The 25,127-nt window shown below is 45.3% G+C and overlaps 1 protein-coding gene across 1 annotated transcript; it reads right to left on the bottom strand.

Annotated features, from left to right (window-relative positions):
* Window positions 1-625: 625 nt before the first annotated feature.
* Window positions 626-22,913, bottom strand: LOC147893408 (Polyketide cyclase / dehydrase and lipid transport protein). The gene is made up of 4 exons (XM_087386064.1): window positions 22,406-22,913; window positions 1,573-1,768; window positions 1,261-1,392; window positions 626-1,107 (listed from the first exon to the last, which is right to left on the bottom strand). The coding sequence occupies exons 1-4, from the start codon at window positions 22,714-22,716 to the stop codon at window positions 982-984; spliced, it is 765 nt and encodes a 254-aa protein (XP_087242190.1). The 5' UTR covers window positions 22,717-22,913; the 3' UTR covers window positions 626-981.
* Window positions 22,914-25,127: the final 2,214 nt, after the last annotated feature.

The following is a 25,127-nucleotide window of genomic DNA, read 5'->3' as shown; positions in this document are numbered from 1 at the left end:
TTTGATGCATGAGCAAAACTTTATCGATGAAAATTCAATCGTGCCACTATGCTTTTGAGTCATAAGCCAAATTCCAAAATGTCAGTAAATTAATAGCGTTTTACCCTCTTAATTGCAATCCATAGAGTAAATGTCACTATTGAATCAAGCATGAAGTTGGCATTCTGACCTTATAATTTTGAAGGTGTCTTTGCTAAATTTTGTAGCTTTTTTGTGTATCCTTGATTGCCCAAGAAATTGAGATTGTATGCACTCTCACATAGGTTAGTTTTTATAATCTAGCTTGAGACTTGTCAACAATAAACTTGAAGTAGAGGCCATGATGTTTTTAAAAATCGAGATTATGCTAAAAAAGGCAAATTTGTTGTAATAATATGATCTATTTCTAGACTGACCTGAGGTTGGCTTCAAAAAGGAACTTGGGCGAGAGCTGAAAAGTAATACATTCCCAAAATCGCAAGAAATGTTTAGAAAGCTTGAATAAAGATTAGAAAAATATTTTTAAATAAGGCAAACCATAAGCTTGAAGGTGTTGATGCTTTAGTCTCTATGGAAGTACTTGGAGATTATCTAGTAACTATGGGCACAGAGACTTAATAAATTTTTAAATACGAATGTTGCCTAATCGTGAATTTGATGCATAAAGCGTGCATCCAAAAAATGTTTCAAGCAGGGTTACAGATATTTCATACCACACTTGCCTACACGGCAAGCATGCTCATGTAAATTAAACTTTACCACCACTCTCTCTCTCTCTCTGTCAGAGGACATGCATGCATGTAAATGATGCCAAGATACTGGAGAAAAACCTTCTCCACAGAATAGACAAAAACTGTAGATGAAATATACTGACAAAGATGCAGCTAAGGATTCAAAATGAGTTTGTCACGTTTTAAACCCAGAAGCAATGTGCTTCACAAAAGGTAACATTCCCAATTACTGAAAAGCTCATCTCTAGGATTGAAAGGCTTGCCTTCAACTTCAAGCAGCCTGACTACTGTAAGTGTTGTCAATAATCTTGACACCTGGTCCATATACAGTGTTACAACGATTCTCAAAAGAGCTCACGAGGCGAGAAACAACTTCATTGAAAAACATATTTGCCACCTGCACAGCAGTAATGCAACTAAGAAATTGCAGCCATCGCATCTTTATAGAAATTAGAATGGAAGCTTGATTATAACAACATTTGAATGCTGACACCTCCACGCTTTTCCAGAATCCAAATAAGCAGAGCAACGGAGTGGTGCTTTTTATTACCTGCCGATAAAGCGGAGAACGAAACTGGAAGTCCACTAAAAAGTGGAGCTCACAAGAGCCTGGCAGTGGTCCCGGTTTAAACTCCCAAACGTTTGTCAAGTAGTCAAAAAGACTGCTTTGTGACACTGATGTCTGACAAAAGAGCAGTCCACAAACAACTGTACTTAAAGAAAGACTTCAGCATTAAAGCCTGCCCCAAAAATTCCTGCTGATAGAAAATGCATCCTCTCAAGTATGCTCAAACATATCAGTAAGTAGATTCATTACATAACACTATCCACAACATTGCACATGCACAGGTCTAAAGAATACCTTAATAAGTGTTGGCCGTTTGAGCTCTACATGTGAGATATACCGTTCAACAAAGAACTTGAAGCCAACTTCAAGCTCTGCATCAAGGGCTTCTTCCCCTTTCCGCCATACAACAAAGGATTTCTGGCACCATGGAACAAAATCTTCATACAAATCCACGGCTGCCACTACATCAAAAAGTTGCTCCGGAGAATATCTGCTCAGGTTCAAAGTTTTGAAGTAACTCAAAACTCTCTCTCTCTCTCTCCCCAATGAGTGGTGATGCCACAAAATTGAAAGTGTAACATGCAATATGCAAGGGAGACAACGAAAAAAGGAAAAAGGGATTGGACAATTATGGTAAGCAGCTTGGTGACCAAATTATTTGGACAGTTTTGAAGCGCAGATATAAAACTAAAGTGAAAGCTACACCACAAGCAAGCTTTGTTAGGTTCAGAAAAAGAAATCCAAAAAAAAACAAACAACGTTTGGGTAGAAGATATCTCAATTGGTTCCTAAGATTATACCAATGCTTGATTGAAAAAAAAAACAAAGCATTCACCCATTTGTAGTTGGCAGAGTCTAGGATGCATCACATGATGACACATAGCCATGTCAACTTTAGAAATGCAAAACTATTTACATAATAGCTCATAGCTTACTAAAAGAGAGATCCAATCATCAACTCCAAAATTAAGCATTACAAGTTGTTGAAGACCAACGTCTATTGGGTCCTAACTCAGGTTGGCCTAAGCATAGGTCAAGTATACTAGGGTGGAGGGTGGTTGTAAGGATGCCTCCTCGCATTTGAGGATAGGGCTGGTATATAAGGCACATTTGTGGCCTTCAAACCCTTATCTTGTAAATCATCTTGTGCTTGTACTTGCGTGGAGAGAGCTCTTGTTTGTTCATGCACCACATTCATCTCCACGTCCTTGTCTTCTCCTCTCCTATCTTGTTTTGTCCATGTATTTCCACAGTCTGACACTGTTACTCATCTTATAGAGAGTGAAAAGTCACACATGAAAAGGTGTGTACTCCAAAGTGTATGTGCATGAAGAGGTGTGTACCCCTTGTGAAGGGTGTGACCCTTGATGAGAGGGTACGTTACAATAGGAGTGTCTCTTCCATAGAATGTCTCTTGTGAAGGGTTGTGCCTCATAGGAAGTGTCCCATCGAAAGGGCATACCCTTCCACAAGTGTCCATTCATCAAACAATCCATAAGTCTAAGATATAGAGAAAGGAATACGTCACAAATCGTGACATGAGTAGTCTTGGAGCTTCCGCTCCCTCTTGTACATATGAAACCTCTTCTTCTCCCTTGTGTTTGTAGTATTTTGAGTTGCATTGGAGTGGAGTCTCACTCTATTGACAATGAAGATCACTTCGTATTCCCTCTCTTGAGTCTCTCTTCCCTTTTCTTTCTTTCAAAGCCTTAAAAGTTCTTTCTATTCGGCCGCTCATTGCACACACATGGTCCATCCATTTTTCAAGCCACCAAGGGAGTTACTTATCCTCTTCTAGGCGAAATCTATGAGTGGTGAATCATTGATGAAGGTGGAGTCTTGAGGGAGCATCCTGCTCAGGCGAAATCAACATGGGTGGAGGGCAGTTTTTATGACAGTTTGACCCCCTGTTAGTGTTTTGTCACTCAGTTCAAAAGCAGTAGGAAGTAAAGAGGTGCGCGAAGTTTATTACCCCCAACTTCATGTCACACTGTCCCTACCAGCCCAACCAGGGCCCTATATAAGGGCTTCCATTGGCCCTTTCCAAGCCTTTGTTGCAGGGCATGGGCATAAAGCCCTTCATTTATTGCAGGGTCTAGTCCCTCCTGTCCTGCCCCCTTCGAGGGGGTAGGCTGGCTTGAATTTGCCCTACCAGCCCTATATCTGGCCGACCAGGTTTCCTGGCTCCCCCTCCTTGCTGCAGTACTTTTTCAATGCCTATTGCAGGCCATGAGCCTTCCCACAGTCCTTGCCTATGCTACACGCCTGTTCCACCAGGTTTTGTGCCTCTGTCAGGCCCTTCTCCAGCACCATACAGACCCTGGGGGACAATGACAGCCTTCACACAGATGGATCTTCTCAGAGGCCCCCCTTACGGGGAAGGGTTTCCCCTTGATGAGGAGCTTCACAGGGTCTGGCAGAGACTGGCAGGGAGTCTCATTCGTGAAGGGCCTGAAGGGGGAAGAAGAGCAAGAGGGAGAGAGTGAGAGAGAGAGAAGACTCCAATGTGCGGGTGTGAAGTGATGAGCTACACCACAAACTCTTTAGTTTTATTAGGATTAGGTTTTACCCTATGACTGTCTTAAGACAGTCATAGGTGTCCTATCTTTAATGAAGGGTTGGCAATGTGCCTTTACCCCAACAACCTCCCACCTAAAGGCCAATGTGCCTAAAGGGGAGAAAAGAATAAAAATTACAGCAATATACAGTTACTGTATACAAGACCATATAATAAGAATGGTCTCATCCTAATCCCATGATGTGGCGGCAATGTGCAAACCGCTCTGTAGGCAAGCTCTTAGTGAGCAAATCTGTAGGATTATCATCAGTATGCACTTTCACAAGCTCAAGTCGCTTGTCTTCCAGTACCTCCCTGATGAAATGATATTTCACTTCTATGTGCTTGGTCTTCTGATGAAAGACCGGATTCTTTGCCAACATGATAGCACTCTGACTATCACAATGCAAAACTGGCATATCTCCTGTAATGCCCAAATCTCCCACCAGCCGAGTAAGCCATATTGCTTCCTTGCAAGCCTCAGTGGCTGCAACATATTCAGCTTCAGTAGTTGACAGTGCAACGCATTTCTGCAACCGAGACACCCATGATATAGCACCTCCTGCAAATGTGAAAATATAACCAGTAGTAGACTTCCGCTTATCTGCATTCCCTGCATAGTCTGAATATGTAAAACCATGCACCAATGCATCCTGCCTACCATAGCATATGCACAAGTCTTTGGTACCCTTGAGATACCTCAAGACACCTTTCACTGCTTCCCAGTGCCTCTTGCCTGGATTTGCCATATACCTGCTGATGACTCCCACCGCAAAAGCAATATACGGACGAGTGGCAACCATGGCATACATCAAAGACTGCAGATGCATACGGAACCTTGGCCATTTCAGCCTTATCATCATCTGATCTGGGGCTGTCCTTACTGCTGAGTTTTAAATGTGGAGGTAACGGGGTAGTAATAGACTTCCCCCCCTCCATTTTAAAGCGCTGCAGTACTTTGTCAATGTACTCTTTCTGTGACAGAAACAAAAGTCCCTTGGACCTGTCACGAGTAATCCGCATGCCAATAATATGATTTGCATCACCCAAGTCTTTCATGTCAAAAGACTTATGCAGTTGTTTCTTCAAAGCACTAATCTCATGCTGAGATTTACTGGCAATAAGCATGTCATCCACATATAGGATGAGTAGCATCAAACTGCCATCCTTTGCCCGTTTGGTGTACAAGCAATGATCGGTCTCACACCTATGATACCCTTGGGACTGCATGAAGGCATCAAACTTCTTGTACCATTCTCTTGGCGCCTGCTTGAGTCCATACAAGCTCCTCTTGAGCTTACACACAAGCTGCTCTTTCCCTTTAACAGCATATCCCTCTGGCTGACTCATATAGATCTCATCATGGAGATCTCCGTGAAGAAAAGCTGTCTTCACATCCATCTGACATAAATCCATGTCGTCATGAGCAACAAGAGCTAACACTGCTCTCAAAGTAGTCATCTTGACTACAGGGGAAAAAATCTCATCAAAGTCAATGCCCTTCTCCTGCTTAAATCCCTTGGCAACCAATCTGGCCTTATACCTTGGTAAAGCATTTGAATCCACTTTGACTTTGTAAACCCACTTGCATGGCAAAACCTTTCTGCCTGCAGGTAACTGCACCAAGTCCCATGTATCATTCTGAAGTAGGGAGTCCATTTCTGACTGCATGGCTTTCTCCCACTTCTTTTTCTCTGTTCTTCCCATAGCTTCCTTGAAGCTGGAAGGCTCACCACAATCTGTCAGCATGATAAAATCAGCCACATTATTGGCTCCTGGAACAAACTTGGCAGGAGGCCGTTGTGCACGGGTGCTCCTCCTAACAAAATGTTCCGGATTAGGCTGCTGTCCAGCCTGTTCTTCATGCATGACAGGTGGCTATACCACTATATCTGGCTGTTCTACAGCCCCATCTGCTGGCATATCTAGTGGTGCATCATTGGCAAAATTATATGGCTGATTTTCAGCCTGTATACCCTCTTGAGCAGGGTTATCTGCAGCAGCCTGCTGCTGCATATAAATGGGCATTCTTTGCTGTCCAACATCATCATAAATAACCCTCCTGTATTCCACAGGTTGCACGGGTTCCTTGTGTACACTATCCTCTTTAAAGATGACATCATTGCTGCGTATAATCTTCCGTTTAACGGGATCCCATAACCTGTACCCCATTTCACCTTCGTCACCATAACCCATAAAGATGCATCTGATAGACTTTGGATCCAGTTTGGTGCGCAGTTCTTTGCGTACATGAGCAAAGCACTCGCAGCCAAATACACGTAAGTGCTTATATGAAGGTGGCTTGCCAGACCACACCTCCTCTGGCACTTTCAACTCCAAAGCCTTGTTTGGCGACCTGTTAATAATGTGAACTGCTGTTTGCACGGCTTCTGCCCAAAAGCCATGGGGTAATGCAGCATAAGACAACATACATCGAACCTTCTCCTGAATAGTTCGATTCATCCGCTCACTTGCACCATTTTGAGATGCATTATGAGGAGCTGTGAGTTCCTGTTTGATGCCCTTAGCTTGGCAAAACTGCACAAAAGCATGTGACACATACTCACCCCCATTATCGGATCTGAGGCATTTCAGCTTGCGACCTGTCCGATTCTCAACCTGAACGACAAACTTCTTGAAAGCATCTAAGGCATCGCCCTTATGCTTCAAGAAATAGACCCACACTTTGCGTGTGGCATCATCAATGAAAGTAATAAAATATTTTGCACCCCCTAGTGATAACTGTGGCATCTCACACAAATCAGTGTGCACTAGATCAAGTGGTGCTCTATTCTGGGGAGTTCTCCTCTTATGAGGAGTCACAGAATGCTTGCCAAATATACAATGATCACAAGTAGGCAAATCTGAAAAAGAAAGAGACGGCAGATAACCCAAACGTGACAGTTCTTGCATTCCTTTAACAGCCATGTGTCCCAACCGGCTATGCCACAATGAAACCTTTGGCAGCTCGGTTATGGCAACAACATGATGACCCACACTGGAAACATAAAGAGGGTACAAGGTATCACTCTTAAAACCCTCAGCCACTACAGCCTGGCCATCAGTAATCACCCATTTGGAATCCCCAAATGTGGTGTGGTAACCACTGTCATCCAATAAGCCAGTGCTGATCAGATTTTTCTTGATTTGCGGCACATGGCGGACACCATCAAGCATGAATATGCGTCCATCAGGAAATACTATCTGTATACTGCCAATCCCTGCAATCTGACATGCATAGTTGTTCCCAAGATGAACAACTCCATGAGTACCTGGGTAGGAAGTAAACCACTCCCTATGAGGAGTAACATGAAAAGAGGCACCTGAATCCAAGAGCCAGGTGTGCATGTCGTGACCATCAATAACCAAGGCATATGCTATTACAGCAGAAGAGCATAAAACATCATGTATGTCACAGTCACTGTCCTCTGCTGCAACATTTACTGCATCCAAGTCATCTGCCTTGGCCTTGCCTTTGCCTTTGCTTGCATTTCCTGCATCCTTTGTTTCAGCCTTCTTGGCTTTCTGATCCCGTATGAACTTGAAGCACTTAGACTTCACATGTCCCTTCTTGCCACAATAAAAGCATTCAATATCCTTTTTACCACGGGACTGACTTCGGGATTTGGACTTACTAGCAGATCTCCCCTTCTGCTGAGTTCTGCCTCTATCCTGTACCTGCAAGGCATTTGAAGACTTACTGCTCGCATTATTCTTCCTGCTCATCTCCTCCATAAGGAGAGAGCTCTCTACATCGGCATAAATAAGAGTGACATTCGAATTTGACAGGGTGGTCTTGAAAGTGTCCCAACTCTCAGGGAGGGTACACAGCAAGAAAGTAGCCTTGAACTCCTCATCAAGATTCAATCCCTGTGCAATCAGCTGTGTAAAGATGGCATTGAACTCACTCAAGTGTGAGGTCATAGCTGTACCTTCCTTCATGCGAAGATCAACCAGCTTCTTCAACCAATAAACCTTACTGGCTGAGCTCTTTTGGGCATACAATTCTTCTAGCCTTTGCCATAGACCATAAGAGGTCTTTTCAGCCTGAACATTGAACACAAGAGTGTCAGAAATAGTGAGCATGATAGCTGCCCTTGCGTACAAATCAAGCTCTTCCCAGTCATCAGCTGCCATGTCAGATGGCTTGACACCCTTCACCCTTATGGGCTTAGAAATCTTCTTTAATAGAAGTACATTCAAGCACTGTTCTGCCCATAATGCATAATTGTGTGCTCCTTCCAGTTTCTTTATGTTCAGAATTGAAGAATCACTTCCCCCTGATGCCATATCAGATAAGGAAAGTATCTGACTCACTGGAAGTAAAAAAGACTGAATAAAAATTCTGATTTCTCAGGAAAAACCTGCTCTATTAAGAGCCAGGAGCACTCACAATAGTGCTGTTTTTACTGTCAGGAAAATCTGCAGCAAAACAGTAAATGTCCCTGCAAAGACTGTACCTTCTGACACACTGTACCGTGCTCAAAGAGGCATAAAAAACAGTAATTTCAGACTGCTGCAGCTGCTTAACAAGTGCTTAACAGTGCATAATCAGCTGACAAGGCACAAACACTGCTGTAAACACTGCTGTACTGACTGTACTGATCACTTCTCCCACCTCAGATGAGGTATTGCACTGAGTTAATATGCATAAACCACTTGGTAAACTCCCAAAAAAAAATGACACTTCAGCCTGTCACAAAACCTGCAACAGAAAATGGGATAAATCCCAAGCAATCACCCTTCTGCCAAGGGGATAAAATGCATCTGAAGATCTCTGACGGTGACCCAAGTGCTATCAAACAAAATCTGGGCAAAAGCCCCTTGATCTGACACCTGAACCAAGTGAAAAACACCTCAACACTGAGGTAGTATGCAATATGAAAGTCTCTCTGACAAAATCAACCAACAGTGTAATGCATATACTGTCCTGTGTAAAAATGACATACACAGATCCCAACGTACAAACACTCAATGAGGAACCTTTTGAGCACTGTCAACGATGGACAGTTAGGGACCGAGTAAACTCGATGCGCCCTGGCCAAGCGTGGCTCAACTGAGGTTCTCTGAGTGTTGCACAAGAAATGTGACCTGCAAGAAAAAATGTCACCTCGACACTGCGGAAATCAAGACAAATGTGTGCTCTCTGACACCACACTGCCTCAAGGCATACAAAGCATCACCTGCCGGGCAAAAGCCCTATGATCTGCTCACCTGTAAACTGAGATTCAAACCCAGTAAAAGCATATGTCCTCTTGCAAAATCAAGGCATTACCTTCCCAGAACAAAATAACTGTGCAATCAACCACACACTGTGGTTCTCTTTTCCTCAAGCACGAGGTAAATGAAGGTACTTGCTGTACTTTCAAGAAAAACACAGTTCTGAAAACTGAAAGATGATCCTGAATCAAGAGGAATGAAGAGCAGAGTGCTCTTTCTCCTCTCTTTCTTCCCCAAACAAAAACAAAACTGCACCTGTTGAACTTTCTGTACCTGCGCAGTGTACGGAATCCCAGAAGAGGGAAAACAAAAAATGTCGAAAGTTTTGCCCTGATGTAACTCCCTGCAGGTGCGGCGGCGGCGTCCGTACGACTGTACGGCAGTTCGTACGACGGGCGTCCGTATGATGGCCGAGAGCTGCTATGCAGCTGTAGCAGCTGCTGTGCAGCTGCTGGTGTGACGCGACGCCGCCTTGCTGCTGTCAGCAGCTGCTATACAGCCCGCGACCCGCGCCACAGCCCGCACCCGCGCCACAGCCCGCGCCCGAGCTAGCTCCCGTGCCCACGCTCGATGCCCGCGCTTGCGCCCTGATCAGATCCGTGCCCACGCTCGATGCCCGTGCTGCTCGAAGTCCGTCCGTACGGCTGTACGGACGACGTACGTCCGTACGGCGCTGGCTAGGTAGAGGTCGAGGGGTAAGGTGGCTGGTCAAGGGTAGAAGAGAAAGGTGGCTCTGATACCAGTTGAAGGGCCTGAAGGGGGAAGAAGAGCAAGAGGGAGAGAGTGAGAGAGAGAGAAGACTCCAATGTGCAGGTGTGAAGTGATGAGCCACACCACAAACTCTTTAGTTTTATTAGGATTAGGTTTTACCCTATGACTGTCTTAAGACAGTCATAGGTGTCCTATCTTTAATGAAGGGTTGGCAATGTGCCTTTACCCCAACAAATCGTGCTCCGCCCAGATGTAGAGAGGAGTTTGAGCGTCAGCCCCTTATGTGGCATCTAGAGATCGGAGATCGGGAGAGGCGTATGCTTGGACAACGGACTCACATTGGTTGGTCACAATGGAACAGTGGTCTGGCAGGGTCCTCTGGCTGTTGGAGCAGATTACCCATGGAGGCAGAGGCGAGGCTTGACGCCCTAGCACATGTGCGAGGGACAAGGCAACGGATGCACGAGCTTGACTTAGCCATTCCTGAGTCCTAGTGGGAAGGACTTCGCGTATGGAGAGACAGCGGATGGTTGGGGCAATTTTCCCGTACTGATATTCCCTTGAGAATGTTGATGCAGCGAGGCAGCACACACGGATGGGAGTCTTGATGGGATTCACTGGCAGATGATTAGAGTGGTGGGACGTCTACCTGTGTGGCCTTCCATCAGTTCCTAGGTCCACCTCCCCCATGCTCTCCTCATATGGGGGTTTACAGATGGGGAGGTGACCTTTCCAACACCTGAGACATTGTCTTGAATGGTTGAGAAGGATAACATTTTCATTCTTTTACAAAACATAATATTTTAAAATAGATAGAAATTTAAAAGGAAAATTACCAAGCAATTGGATATAGGTCTGTATGGATGACACTACAGACACTCAAGCAATACAAATATTTCTTGTTCTTTGCTATTTCAATCTCCTTTCTGTTCCTTAGCACATTTCTAAATATAGTAAATCTAGGATTTCTTACAGTGGTATCAGAGCAAATTTTGCTCCTGCCTGTAGGAAATGCCCCCCTACCTTCTAGTGCCTATCTAATACATCTCTTTCTGCTAGAAGGATATCTGCGCACATTGTGCATGGAAGAGATGCAGAGAATGAGCGTAAAAATTTTTAGCGCCAACCCCACCTAAAGTCATCAATGGCCTCTCCATCTCCCCCACATCACGAGTTGATGTGAATGGACACGACAAAAATCGTGTCTTTTGATGTGCTTGGGCTGTCCCAAAACTAGGGGACGCACCTTTTCCACCATCGGACACACCTTTTGATGAAGAGTTTTGACTCCTCACCCAAGGGACACACCCCATCGTGGAACAAAGAACACACCTTTTCGTGTGGGGACACCCCTTTTTAAAAAAAAGTCACACCCCTTCATGAAAAGGTACACCTATTCCAAGGGTCACACCCCTTAGAATAGGCACACCTTTTGGCACCAAGCACCCTACAAAAGGGTACCTAAAAGGGCTAAAAAGGAAAACCAGCCCTATACCCAAGACCTAACCCTAGACTACCCAAGGGTTCTCCAAACCCACGTTTTAATTTTTGGTAACCACCACCCAGCAATAGGCGCACAAATCAAAATGCGAATTCCTGCAATACGTTTCGTTTTTTCTGCACTACGTGTTTGCGCCATATCCATGCAGCAAGTCGTGCCCCTCATCAGGCCTCCATCTTGCGTCATTCTCGATGGCCTGCATCAGCTGACTCTTTTGCAAACCTGCCTACAAGACCTGGTGATCGAACAGATCCCCTTTGCAGCCTCTATCGTCATCTTGCTGCCACGATTTCTGCAAACAGCGTAGGTGCCAGAAATTCGCCATCTTCTACCGCAAATCAGCCCTGGAAGCAAGCAACCAGCAGCGCCAGATGCAAGCAGGCTGCGCCTTTTATCAGGTTTCCACCCTACAATCTACTGGATCGTTTTGGCAGCCGACCCTCGCTAGAGCATCGCCACCACTGCCCCTCTATCGCGATTCAGACCAGCCTGGTTCTTGCTGGCTCATCTCACCACTTTAGCCTGTGAAAAGCGGCCTTTTGCTGCCTTCCAATTCCAACCAGCCAGGCCCAGTCCTGCTCCTTGCACCCCACAGGTACTTGCCTCTAAATTCAATGCAGGAAAAGCGTGTTTGGTTCCAAGCAATCTGCCCTTTTCTGCACCCAGCCTCTGCCAACGCCCCTATCTGCCTCGAAAGTCTCGCCAGGCACCTATTTCTTGTTCACACATCCACGTTCTCGCCAGGCACCTATTTCTTGTTCACACATCCACGTGGACTTGCAAGGACAGCAACATGGACCTCCGTACAGTGATCTACAGGCCTTTTCTACGCAACTAATTGGCAGATCAAATCTATGCCAGGTGGATTCTTTCCATTCTATTTCTAAGGATTCTCTTTCATATTGTTATTTGACGCTCATTATCAAATTACAGCAAATGAAAGCCTCCTCCTTAAAGCATGGAAACCCCTGGTAATTCCCCAGTCCCTTCAAGGACACCTCGGGCATCATCTACCACACAATATCATGTTCAGATTGCACAACCTGCCCATTTCGGAGCTTTTGCATCGTGGGTCTTCTGTGTCACGTGCCCTTCCAGTGACTTGGACCACATCCTATACTTCTGCGTGAGGCACTTCAATTAAATTACTTCCTCAGCACAGTCCAGGTTGTGTTCCACGAGACACGTAGATACCCAGAACCCCATATTCCTCACGAGATTGCTGTCCATCTTTGGAGAGACTTTTACCCCTCAGCTTCAGCATCTCCAGGGTACTCTCCACCTCCTTCAGCTCCCAGATATCCTCCTATACAGGTTGTACCTTCCCCAAGACAGTATTTACACTCTGAAGGCACTCCTTCTCCTGGATATCCTCCACTTCCGACAGCAGCTCCTTATCCCTTCTCGGATCCGTGGACTATGCAACCTACCCCTGTACTCTCACGAGCAATAACACCCATTTCGGCATCACCAGTGTTACCTCAGACAGGACCTCCTTTACCAGATTTCCACGGTTGGTTCCATCCTGTTTCTCCTGCCCCCTCCAACATGAGCAACCTCAAGTAGCAGTTCGAATCTTCTTCCAAGAATGGTACTAACTAGAGCGCAGGTTCTCACAGGGACCTCAAATATGTCGCAACGCTCGCATGCAGCCTCTCCGAAGATAAGCGACTCAAGTCCAAAAAAGACCCCTGAAGTCAACTTACAAGGCGAAGCACTACTTCAACTCCAAATTTCCCAGCTTCAAGACAACATCTCCGACTTGGTCCAGAAAGTCCAACTCCTCCAAGATTCTCGCAGTACCACACATACAGAGGATGGCGTGACGCAACCAAACGACTATGTGGACTCATTCCCACCAGAGGTAGAAAACACTGAACTCCGTGCCCTCTACTGGTTACTCCAAGCTTCCAAAACTAAAAGACTTGACATTAAACTTCCGGAAGCCTACACTGGTCAACGAAATCGCCGAGCAGTTGACCAATGGCTCGCAAAACTGCGCATGTACTTTAATATTGTTGACCTCACTGAAGGCAAAAAGATTGCCTTGGCAGCCTCCCTCCTTAAGGATACAGCTTTCCTATGGTGGCAACGACACTTAAAGGATGGCAAAAGTGTGTTAACTTGGGAACGTTTTGAACACGTGCTCCGTAAGCAGTTCATACCTGCCAATGCGGACTTCCAAGCACAATCAAAACTCAAACAGTTGGAGCAAACAGGCTCCCTGTCTTCCTACATCTCTCAGTTCACCACATTGGTGTTGGAGGGTGTTGGAGATTGATGGTTTAACTGATGATGATCGCCTTCATGCTTTCATCTCAGACCTAAATCCCTCGTTATGCATTGATGTCCTCAAAGCAAACATCACCACCACAGCTGGCGCTATTGCTTACGCAAAGCGCATTACTGATTTCCAAAACACAGGGAAGCAGAGTGCTAATAGAACACCGAACTCTACTATGGCCAAAGGTGCTCGCCCTAAAGATAACCCCAAGTTTAGAAAAAACTCGAGTAATCAAGGTCAGCGACAGTCTCAAGATCCCCACAAGTCTCAGAAATCGTATGCTGGATTCCAACAGAAGCACTCCTCCAAGGATCGCGCCTCTTCTTCTTCACAAAGTCATCACCATCATCCCCAACATAAAGGTGCGGTCACTGATAAGAAGAACAACTCCAGCACAAAAGAACTTTGTACCATCTATACAGGCGACCATAGATGGTACGATTGTCCCAAGCGACCAAAGCAAAATTCCAATATGCAACCTAGCACTTCCCCAACAGAAGATGCTACCCCAGCACAAGACAAGAAAGGCAAAGTTGTTCGAATGGCAAATACCATCCACATGAGCCTTGCCAGCAACCTCGCATCTTCCCTGGCCACTCAAGTACTTTGTGTCCAAGGATCGATTCGTGAAACAACGGTCACTATCCTCATCGACAGTGGCTGCTCTCATAACTTCCTAGCTCGTTCTATGGTCGACAAACTTCAGTTGACTACCAGTCCTAGTCCCATGGACTATCAGATTGAACTCGCAAATGGAACTACCTTCTTGTGCAACACCAGGATCAAAAACTTGTCTTTTCGCATCCAACATTATACGGACAAGTTGAACTTCGACATCATGCCTCTTTCTCGGTACGATGTCATACTTGGACAACAGTGGCTCTATGACTATGATCCATCAATCAGTTTTCGCAGCCATACTATCCAGTTTATCCACCAGGGAAAACTTATTGAGCTAACTGGTTCTAGGGACTCTCCTTCAACCCCAGTTGCCTCTGCCCTACAAGTAAGGAAGTGGGTTCGCAAACATCAAGTTAAGACTTCACTTTTGTTGGTTACGACAGTAGAGAAGTCACCAACAAAGGATCCTCCTGAATACCTCAACCAACCTTTTTTCCAGCCTACCTGGATATTTTTCCACAGGAATTGCCAAAGCAGTTACCACCTCGACGACCAGTGGATCACCCAATTGAACTTATTCCCGACCGTAATCCACCGTCGAAACCTCCTTATCGGGTTTCTTACACTCAAAATGAAGAAATCCAAAGACAGGTGACCCAACTACTCAACAAAGGTCACATTCGGCCCAGTCGCAGCCCTTTCGGATCTCCTGTACTACTTGTGGAAAAAAAGAATAAGTCAATGCACCTGTGCATCGACTACCGAGCCCTCAACAAGCTCACTATCAAAAACAAGTATCCATTACCTCGCATCGATGACCTCTTCGATCAACTTCTACACGCAACACAATTCTCAAAGATTGATCTTCGTTCAGGTTATCATCAAATTCGCATACGAGAAGGTGATGAGTAGAAAACAGCTTTTCGAACAAAGTATGAACACTATGAATGTTTGGCCATGCCTTTTGGGTTAAACAATGCCCCGGCCACATTCATGACACTAATGAACAACATCTTCAGGCCTTTCCTCGATAAGTTCGTCATCGTTTACCTTGATGACATCCTCGTTTTCAACAGATCCCTACATGAGCACAAACAACATCTTCACCAAGTTTTTGAAGTTCTCCGCGCAAATTCTCTCTACATCAACAGTGAGAAGAGTGAGTTCTTCAAGACCCAACTCAAATATTTGGGACATGTTATTTCAGCTCAAGGCATCTCTGTGGATCCCAAGAAGGTCGAGGTAATCCGAAACTGGCCTACTCCTAAGAATGTTCATGATGTCCGCTCTTTTCTCGGATTGGCAAACTTTAACCATACAAAGGTCTATCAGTTTTCCGAAATCGCAGCTCCTATGTCCAAATTATTGAAAAGCACAGCAATTTTTCAATGGCTTCCCGAAACAAAGTAAAGTTTCCAACGACTCAAGGAGGCACTCACTACCACATCACTTATGGCTATTGCTGACCCAAACCTTCCATTTGAGGTCATGACCGACGCTTCCGACATCGCTACAGGAGCAGTCTTGATGCAAGAAGACATAGTGCCATCAGCATGACTCCATTCCAAGCAGCTTATGGACACACTCCGACTGTACCAACGAATTTTGTACTTCAACATCGAGTGGCCTTAGCTGATCAACTGGTTCAAGAAATGCACGACATTCTCCTCCAAGTCAGGGATCATATGCGAAAAGCGCAAGAGCGGTATCAACGGTCTGCCAACAAACACAGACGTCACCTGGAATTTGACATTGGTGACATGGTGCTATTATTTGTAGCCCCACATCGCTATAAGACGATTAAGTCTGTGTTTCCTAAGTTGCGACCAAGATACTATGGACCTTTCCGGATCGTCAAGAAACATTCACCTTTAAGTTACAAATTGGAATTACCACCATGGGATAAAATCCATCCGACATTTCATATTTCTTGGCTAAAGACGTACATTCTAGGCGATGAAGCAGTTCATCCTGCAGGTGATTATGTGCCAAAAATCGAAGACGATTATGTTCTCCTTATTCCTGAGCGTATTCTGGACCATCGACAGCGAGAGACTTGACATCGACTTATCACGAAATTCCTTGTTCTTTGGCGAGATCTGGACGACTCCGACGCTACTTGGCAATCTGATGAAGACTTACAGCAGTACCCTGACATTTTACAGCAGTATTTTCAAAATTTACCGTGATATTTTCTACATCAGTTCATTATCTCCACCAGGGTCTTATTTTGAGTGGGAGGGGATGTCACGATCTGTGACGTATTCCTTTCTCTATATCTTAGACTTATGGATGGTTTGATGAATCGACACTTGTGGAAGGGTATGCCCTTTCAACGGGACACTTCATATGAGGCACAACCCTTCACAAGAGACATTCTATGGAAGAGACACTCCTATTGTAATGTATCCTCTCATCAAGGGTCACACCCTTCATAAGGGGTACACGCCTCTTCATGCACATACACTTTGGAGTACACACCTTTTCATGTGTGACTTTTTACTCTCTATATAAGAGAGGCCCAATTGTATGGATGACACTACAGACACTCAAGCAATACAAATATTCCTTGTTCTCTGCTATTTCAGTCTCCTTTTTGTTCCTTAGTACATTTCTAAATATAGTAAATCTAGGATTTCTTACAACTCATAGAGAGAGAATTAACTAGAGAGAGATGGACTCAAGAGTCTACATAAGAGAATATCTACAAGAGGGAGAGAAGGCTCATGGAAGAGGCTTGAGGAGACTAGAGCTACAACAACATGAGGCTTAATGGTGGAAGAGATGATAAACAAGGAAGAGGAGGGCTCCTTTTATAGAGATTTTGCCACCCTCCTTCACCCATTTACAATTACTGCTTGTAGATTCCTTTCCCCATCAATCACATAAGCCCGTATGTCACCATCCATGTCCTGAGCTACTCTTGCCATGTGTCCCATCAAAAGATGCTCAAGACTCTTAAAATATTGAGAAAGTCAAGAGTCTCCCCACATGCAGCCCATAGGGATCCTCTCTTTTCCATATGTCCACATCCTCCTTATTCCATATAGAAATTCTAAAAGGATTTCTCTCGACTCCACACTCCTCCACATGCCTTCCACATGCTTGGCATGTGATCTCTCTTATATTATTAGAACACATGGACATGAGCCCACCTCTTTATATGACTCACTCTTCCAATTTTCTGAAAACCCCATAATATCCCATACACAAATAACTCTCACCCCATATCAAGGTATTTATCATTCATACACATGGTTTTTACAATGATCCATTCCACTCATCCTCTCAATCCCATACAGTATCTTTGAAAATAGAAATAAGTGAGAGTCGCTATGCTATCACTTAATACTCAAACTCTTATCAAACATAGAGAAAAACAATACCAATGCCAAATTTAAAAAATCAAATTTTGACGTCACAACAGCCAACCAAGTCGGGTTTTTTGGAGCAGACTGATTGGCCATTGAGGGACTGCCAAGTCAGCTATTTTGACCAGGCCTTGGGGCCTATAAAAGGAGAGGCCTCGGGCCTCATTTTGTATCCAGCAACTCAGCATAAAAGGCAGCAAACAGGAGCAGCCAGAAGACACTTCCTTAGCCTGCATCCTAGAGGTGAAGGAGAGTAGGTGTGTTGCAGACTGAGCTCTCAAGGGCTGAACATTGGCTGTCATCAAGGTGGAAGGATCAAGGATGGAGAATTTGCATACGCTTAAGGTGGAGCACACAGGCTCAGTGTTCTAGAGATATCTGGCAGATAGTAGAAGTACCTTGTGGTAAGATCAAAAGACCACGCTCTGGTGGGACTTTGGATCTATCTCTTTTGTATTGTGTCCATAGCCTTGGACGGAAATATATTGTTTTGGTGGTTTCTATATCTGACTGGATCATCATCTATTTTCTAGTCTGCACATCTATTTGATGCACATAAGTTTAAGAAGTTTGTGATTCCACTCCCCACACACTGTGTGAGCTCCAGGGCTATTCTATCAAACTTCTGCTGCGCGTACCCCCTATTGGTCCATTTCTAACATCAAGGCCTTGGGTGTGAGCCAGGAAATATGCCAAGAGGCATGGAGATACAAGATAAGACAACAAACTAATTAATCTCTTAGCTGAGGTTAATCAAACTCAAAAGTGGCTCTAGAGTAGGTCAATGTCTAGGACTACCTGCTAGGAACCTGTCGGTGAAGTCAAAATTCAATTCTGACAAGTTTGAAACTTTAAGGGTTTTTGGTGACATGTGCCAAGCTGAGCTGACAGCAGGGCCAGCTGGTCCAGCCACTTGGCCGTAGGAGGGGGCCAAGGGATGGCAAATTAGGAGGCACATGAGCTCAAGGGTAGAGAGATGATTATCACGATGTCTCAGGAGCCAAACAAGGCTAAGAGTGAGAAGGCTATGGTCCTTCGCAAGTAGAAGAACAGGCTACATATTGATAAATCCAACAAGCTACATGCACAAAGATCTTTTAATAAATCCAACAAGGAGGGGGGCAAGTATAGGAACCAGCCCACCATTTGGTGCGCTAAATAGTGGGCTGAAAAATATTGCCAAATTGGGCTAGCCCAGCCCCGGCTGGGCCTATAAACTAAGGCCCTCCCCTCCTCCCTCCTTCCACACAAGACCCCACATCCCATTTCCGTCCCTCCTCCCTCCTTGGTGCAGCAGCCCTCCTCCCTTCCTGATCTTGGTGCAGCCCGCTTTTCTCTAAGGCCCTCTTGGTGGTGCAGCTGTCTTCTCTCTCCTCTGGCAGGCTTCTCTCTCTACAGCAGCCACTTTCTCTCCCTATAGTTTGAGGCTTCTCTCTGCGCAGAAATCTGCCCCTTTTCTTCACCTCTGGAGCAGCAACAGTACCTCTTTCTCTTCCCCTTATCTGGGAGCAGCAACGGCACTCTCTCCATGCCATTACTCCACTCTAAGGCTCTCTCTCTCCTCCCTGCATCACTTTTTCCTGAGTTTTTCCCTCTCAGCCCCAAGCTCTCAAAGCAAGAGGGCCTGCAATTGCACCAAGGGCTCCATAACCAAGGGAGCACAAGTGGAAGGGGAGTTTGAATCTGAGGATTGTTATTTTACAGTACATTTTTTGCAATGGAATTTCCCTTTTTGCTAGAGATCTAGTGCATGCCACTAATGTGGGATGAGAGTTGTGAATATGCAAGCATCTTCCTTGCGGATTGAGGTACCCATGGAGTCCAGTTCCCTCTAATTCAGCTTTTGAATCATTCCTGTGTATAGCTCAGCCTGAGGCTTGAGCACTCTTGTCTCGGAGTTGTAAATAAGGCCTTTGTCTATGTCCATGTCAAGACTTTGGGTCCAAGATTGTAAGGTGCCTTGCACCTTGGTCTTGTATCTCCATTTCAAGCAATAAAAAGAATCTGGATTGGGGCGGGGGGGGGCTCTTAGCCCCTCAACCTAAGTGCAAATTCAAAGGGGTTCTGCATATACCAAATCATGTATATCTATTGGTTGTTACTCTCAATTGAGCAAGTTGTCAAGTTCTGCAAACTCCATTCCAACATGCATCCATGAGCATCTTGAAAAAGTTTGCAAAATAAATCTATAAATACCTTTGTCTAAGTCGTTAAAAAGCATAGAGTGATTTCATTGGTATCAGAGCCTAGGTAATGGTCCCGTACACTGTGCTTTTTCTTATTAAGTACTTGCTTACCATTGTCAGCCAGCCATTATGGCAAGTTATGGTCCTGCTCCTCCCCCTAACCTCCATGAACTAGTGACCTACTGGTGCATTTTGGTCCACCTATACCTCTATACAGCATCTCCGTATAGTTTGGAGCTGGTTTGCTGAAGCACTTCACAAATTTCGAGCTGTATCGTTGCGTTTGGCGCCCCTCCATCTACCTTCTTGAGGATTTCAGACCTGCTACAGCACCTAGAGCAGTCCTCACGGCAACAAGTGCTCTTTCCTTGGCTCATTTCTGCGTTTCGGGGCATCTACTTGCTGCCGTTTGATTCAGGTTCACTCAGTTCAGCTGGACACGTTTATTCACACCTTTCTCAAGCTGCTGATTCATTTCAGAGCCCTAAACCAGCTCCTTTATTGGCTGTATCCATTTCAGCTTGCTGCCTTTGCTACCTCAGATTGATATTATGGAGCCTTGTCCTCGTGGTGAAGACTCATCAGCATCACTTCCAGCTAGGAATGAGCAGGCTGCAAAGCAATGGCGTTTATTGGTGTGAGGTTGGTCAACAAATTGCTTCATCGACTTGACCTCCAGCCAAGGAGACCCTGGACAAGCTCAAGAATATTTATGCTACATCTACTCGACCTAAGCAGGAAGCTTCATCTGCTATGGGTGTTTGTGTTGCATCAATAAAGGTTCTCAGCCTTGAGTTGTCCCTCTAAACTGAAGGTATTTGGAGTCAATAAGAGGTACTATGCCCTGGGTTGTCCCCCAAAAATGAATGGATTTCCTTTTACTTTGGTTTGATGGTGTTGACCACCCAGTACAGAGTAAGGGGGGTGACAAGTGAAGGTTTGTCCTTGCTGGTCGCAAGCTGACTGAGAAGTCACTATCACACGAGAGGTGTTGGATAGTTGGACTTGCTCTTTGCACTATTGCGGTGGAGGGGGGGATTGGTCTACTCCTTGCGTGTTGGGTCTCACACTCTTTGCTCTCAAGGAGGATGTTGGAGGTATCATAGCCAAAGAGTGTGTTGATGTGATGTGTTGGTGTAGTACTACGAGATCTAGTACTAGTGATTGTTGAGTCATGAGAGTGCCATGTGTCACTATGGGACTTATCCCATATGCACTTAGTGCAAGTGTGTAGCCTATATAAAGGCTTGTACCTCACTTGTCATGTCATACTTGATGAATGAATGAAAGCCTTCAATATGTCTTCATTTGAGTATCACTTCTTCACTCCCTAACCTCTCTCTCTCTCACTCACACCATGTTTCTAACAGACATGGGGGAGGACATGCATTAGGTAAGGAAATCAGAGAGAGGCCACAGGAGAACAGAGAGGCCACATGGGTATCATGAAATGAAGGCTGCCACGTGGGCAGCTGGTACAGCCAGTGGTGCTGCATGGAAGGGCTCCATGGCAGCAGCAAAAGGCCCTCACATAAGGCTAGGGTGCTGGCAGCAGCTGGCCCTGGAAGGGCAGCCCATATTGCACCCTCTCAAGAGGGGGGCTCAACCAGGCTGTCTGTACAAGGTCAGCAATGGCACAGACTGGTCGGCCAGTCTGTGGATCTGGTCAGCCAGATCAGGGGGTACCCAGTCCTATACAAAGGGGGCCCATTGGGGGTACGAATACAGTTGTGCCTCAACTTGTGGCTGCAGATCTTCACCAAGGAAGAAGGGCAGCAAGGAGGTCTATTGGTCCATTTTATATCAGGGTTTGCCCCCACAGGCTGCTGGACCATTTTATATCAGGGTTTGCCTGTTTTGGTGTTTTTTCTCTCACACTGTGCGCACGAGATACGGAGAGTGATTAGTTGGCACTGTGTGAACCCTAGGACAAATGCTGCAAGGAGTAGGCTATAGCAAGCGACTATTTTCTCACACCCTGATTTTGGGATGCCCAAAAGGGCTGGAATGGATTGGGTACTCCCAGCTTTTATAGGCGCACAAAGAGGCCTTAGAGTTTGGCCAGATTTGAGGCTGACTTTGCTCAGATCTAAGCCAACCTGGTCTGTCACTGTATTGGCCAGGTGGTTGCGATTCCTTGCCAGTCGGCTAGTCTCAGGGGAGTGCAGACTGCCACCCCTGGCCCTATTTGAAGGGGCCCTTGCGGGCTTATTCCACAGAAAGCCTTGCAGCCTTATACACCCACCACTTGGTTTTTCCAGTTCTAACAAAATTCCGTTTGCTCTACTCTCTGCTTTTCTACGACAGGTTGTAGTTTGTCTATTTGATTCACAAAATTACAGTAGGTAAGCACACCATGCCTCTGACACGCCTGACGTGTAAGTGTGCCTTGCATCAGACAACGGTTTGCAAAACTGGCACATGGACCAATCCCAACCTGAAACGCTATAGGGTCTACGTGTATGAGATAATTAATTACGACCTCACACAAGGCTACCCCCATGCACGACCATGTATTTGGGATGCAATGACGGCAAGAAGTCGACTGCTGAGCTCTTACAAAGGCCACTTTTTAGCGACCATAAATACTCTTTCATGTTCAACTGGAAGGTTGCTAGCGGCGCCATATGAAACTTCAAACACATCTTCAGCAATTGAAGGAGAAGGATATGTTACCCGATAACGCGACTTTCCCGATGGTGTCTTGAGAGACCAGTATCCTCGTCCCCGTCACCACAGCCGAGAAAGTTTCGACGGGGCTGCCTGAAGCATTCGAAAGAAGACACTCTAACCGAGGCGACCGATGGCCATGCATCATCTATTTTTGCAGGGGCGGAAAATCTGGATTGCGGGAGGAGAGGAGTGGGAATGAGGAAATGGGAGAAGGAATCGCTCCCAACCCTGATGTGCGGAGGAAGCAGGAGGCATGGCAAATGACCAAGTTTCCTGCGAGTCACGGCCCTCCACAGAATTCGAGAGGGTCGCATCACGAACTCCGCAGAATCTTAAGGAGTGTGGTGCGACACAAGGCTCTTCCTTCCAAGGCTGAAAATGCATCGCATTCTTTGCAACGCTTCACAAGTAGTAGACCCCTTTCACTACTCTCAACTCCCAACCTCCTGCATCGAGATCCTCATTCTTTATGTCTGCACATTTGTCACCATTGCCACTAAGAATCCACACCCACGCCTCCATCATCATGCCCTTGCCCTTGGCCAACCCAGAGTGTATACCCTACTACCCCGTCGCCGCTTAGATGCCACCTGATACACACCGCCATGGTTTCGCAGTGAGAACTTTGCTCATGTGGTGCATAGCCCGAACACCCCCCTTGCCCCCCAGTGGTACAAGCTTGAGGACCAACTAAACTTTGCATTAACTTCTTTTGAAGAAGAAACCCCCCGCCCAAGCCCTTGGGCAAGGGTTCTTGGTTGCCCAAGGTTGGGCAGGCGGCACAAATTAATAGTGTCTTGCCATGTGGCAAAATGCTCCTGTCTTTTTGGCGCGCGGGCGAGCAGGCAACCAGGTGGTGTGTAAAGAGCCTAACATGAATAAGAGGCTACCCCCATACCCCGCTATCGCAATGATGCACCCCCTCATGTTCAGGGTGCTCTTAGACTTGGTCCTTGTCCCTCGTACTTTCACGCATGGAGATTGTGTGTGGAGACATGTCGATCTACATTCATGTGACAGCATGACCACAAGGGTTGTGTGGTGGAGATGACTAGCCGCCGTTAGTGGTTTGACAAGTCATCACCCCAAACGGTCCTAAGCAACCAATTGGACCCTAGGGTGAAAGTTCACATGTTTGTCATCATCACATATATCAATGTCAATGATTTTTTGAATCTGCCAACATGACACAATGGCCATGATGATTAATACGTCCAACAAGAGGTATCGGGGTCCAAGGAATTTCAGTGATCATCGAAAGGGAACCCTTACTTGCATCGTGGTATGGGACAACATTCCCATAATGATTAATACATATGTTGGAGGTGATAGGGGTCGAAGGTTGACCTTGAATTTGAGTGATCCTTGAAAGGGAACCCTTACTTAGAGTGCCTTATGAGGAATCCTTCAAATACTTGTTTCAGAACAAGATAAGAATAGCACATTCCCAATGGCCAACACTTCTATTTGTCGATGTGTTGCTTGGTTTAATCAAGGATCTCTCTACCAGCGACTTGTTGAAGAACAGGAACCCAAACAAGAACAAGATGAGAATACCGCACAATGTGTCAGCGTTTCACTATTTGTCAATGTGTTGCTTGTTTCAACCAAGGGTCTCTCTACTACAAGAATGTGCAACATGTGCAACATGATCGTCCCTACCTCTTTATTAGACTGGGCCTAGGGAATTGAGATGTGGGAACGTAGTTGATGTGCTCAAGTTGAGATAGGTAGTTTTACTCATGGGCACTGTTCGTTTCTTTGAACAAAGTGTCTTACTATAATATCAATGTCCACATCCAACAAGAGAACGTTGATTATTGGTCTCGGATGTGTCCACTTAATCTTTTTTTAAAATAGACATTGGTCTTGGATGTGCCCACTCAATCATTGTTAGATAGTGTTTCATGAGAGGATTCCTATTCACTTCTCCTATAACCGATTATCACAACGAAGTATTGTTGGTTTTTTGTCATTAAAATAATTTGTAGAGTGAATTTTATTAGAGAACAAAGAAACCCAAATGTGTCACTCTTAGACAAATGAATTTGCTAAAAGGAAGAACCGGTAGAGTCTGCACTTCAGGCAAAGAGGATGTTCAAATCATGGTGGTGGGGAGAGGCTACATAGGTAACGTGGCATTGCATGTCTTTAAAATATGTCCACATATTGCACCATTGTCTATGGTTTAGGTCATTGTTGTGACCATCAATGGTTAGGAGATGGCTTATGAAGCCTTACCTCATTGCTAAGTCATATAGAGGTTATGATGTTGGCCCAATTGTATGACTTGTGTAGAGGTCGGTGAGCTGTGTGGTCATGGTAAAAAATGTGGGCAGTTGCAATGTAACCGCCTGTGGGATTGACTAATTTTTATCACTGCCTCAGCTACTACATATAGGCTAGCCAAATGTAGCTCCCAATGTATTTTAACGCCTATCAACATCCAATTCCTTATGCCCTTAATACATCCTTCATCTAGAGTCTATATAGATTGTCATCTAAGCTCTACACTAGAGTGCATGTTGGACATGGCCATCATTTGTACCTATCTATCTATTTGGGATCATCCTAATTTTTGTATTCTCTGCATTATGTATCTATTGCATTATCTATTACAATTTCCCTTGCTATCTCTCTCTATTGTTCTATATTCTTATATGGTATCAGGGCTACGTGCTCTTAAGAAAAGTAGTGCAGCTTTCTTTACATAAAATACTAAGAG

Source organism: Dipteris shenzhenensis, chromosome 15, assembly GCF_047967505.1.
Source record: "Dipteris shenzhenensis isolate YYH24624 ecotype China chromosome 15, Dip_SZ_1.0, whole genome shotgun sequence".
Lineage (NCBI taxonomy): Eukaryota > Viridiplantae > Streptophyta > Polypodiopsida > Gleicheniales > Dipteridaceae > Dipteris > Dipteris shenzhenensis.
Note: the sequence above shows the minus strand (reverse complement) of the source record. Positions and strands in the feature narration are given on the sequence as shown.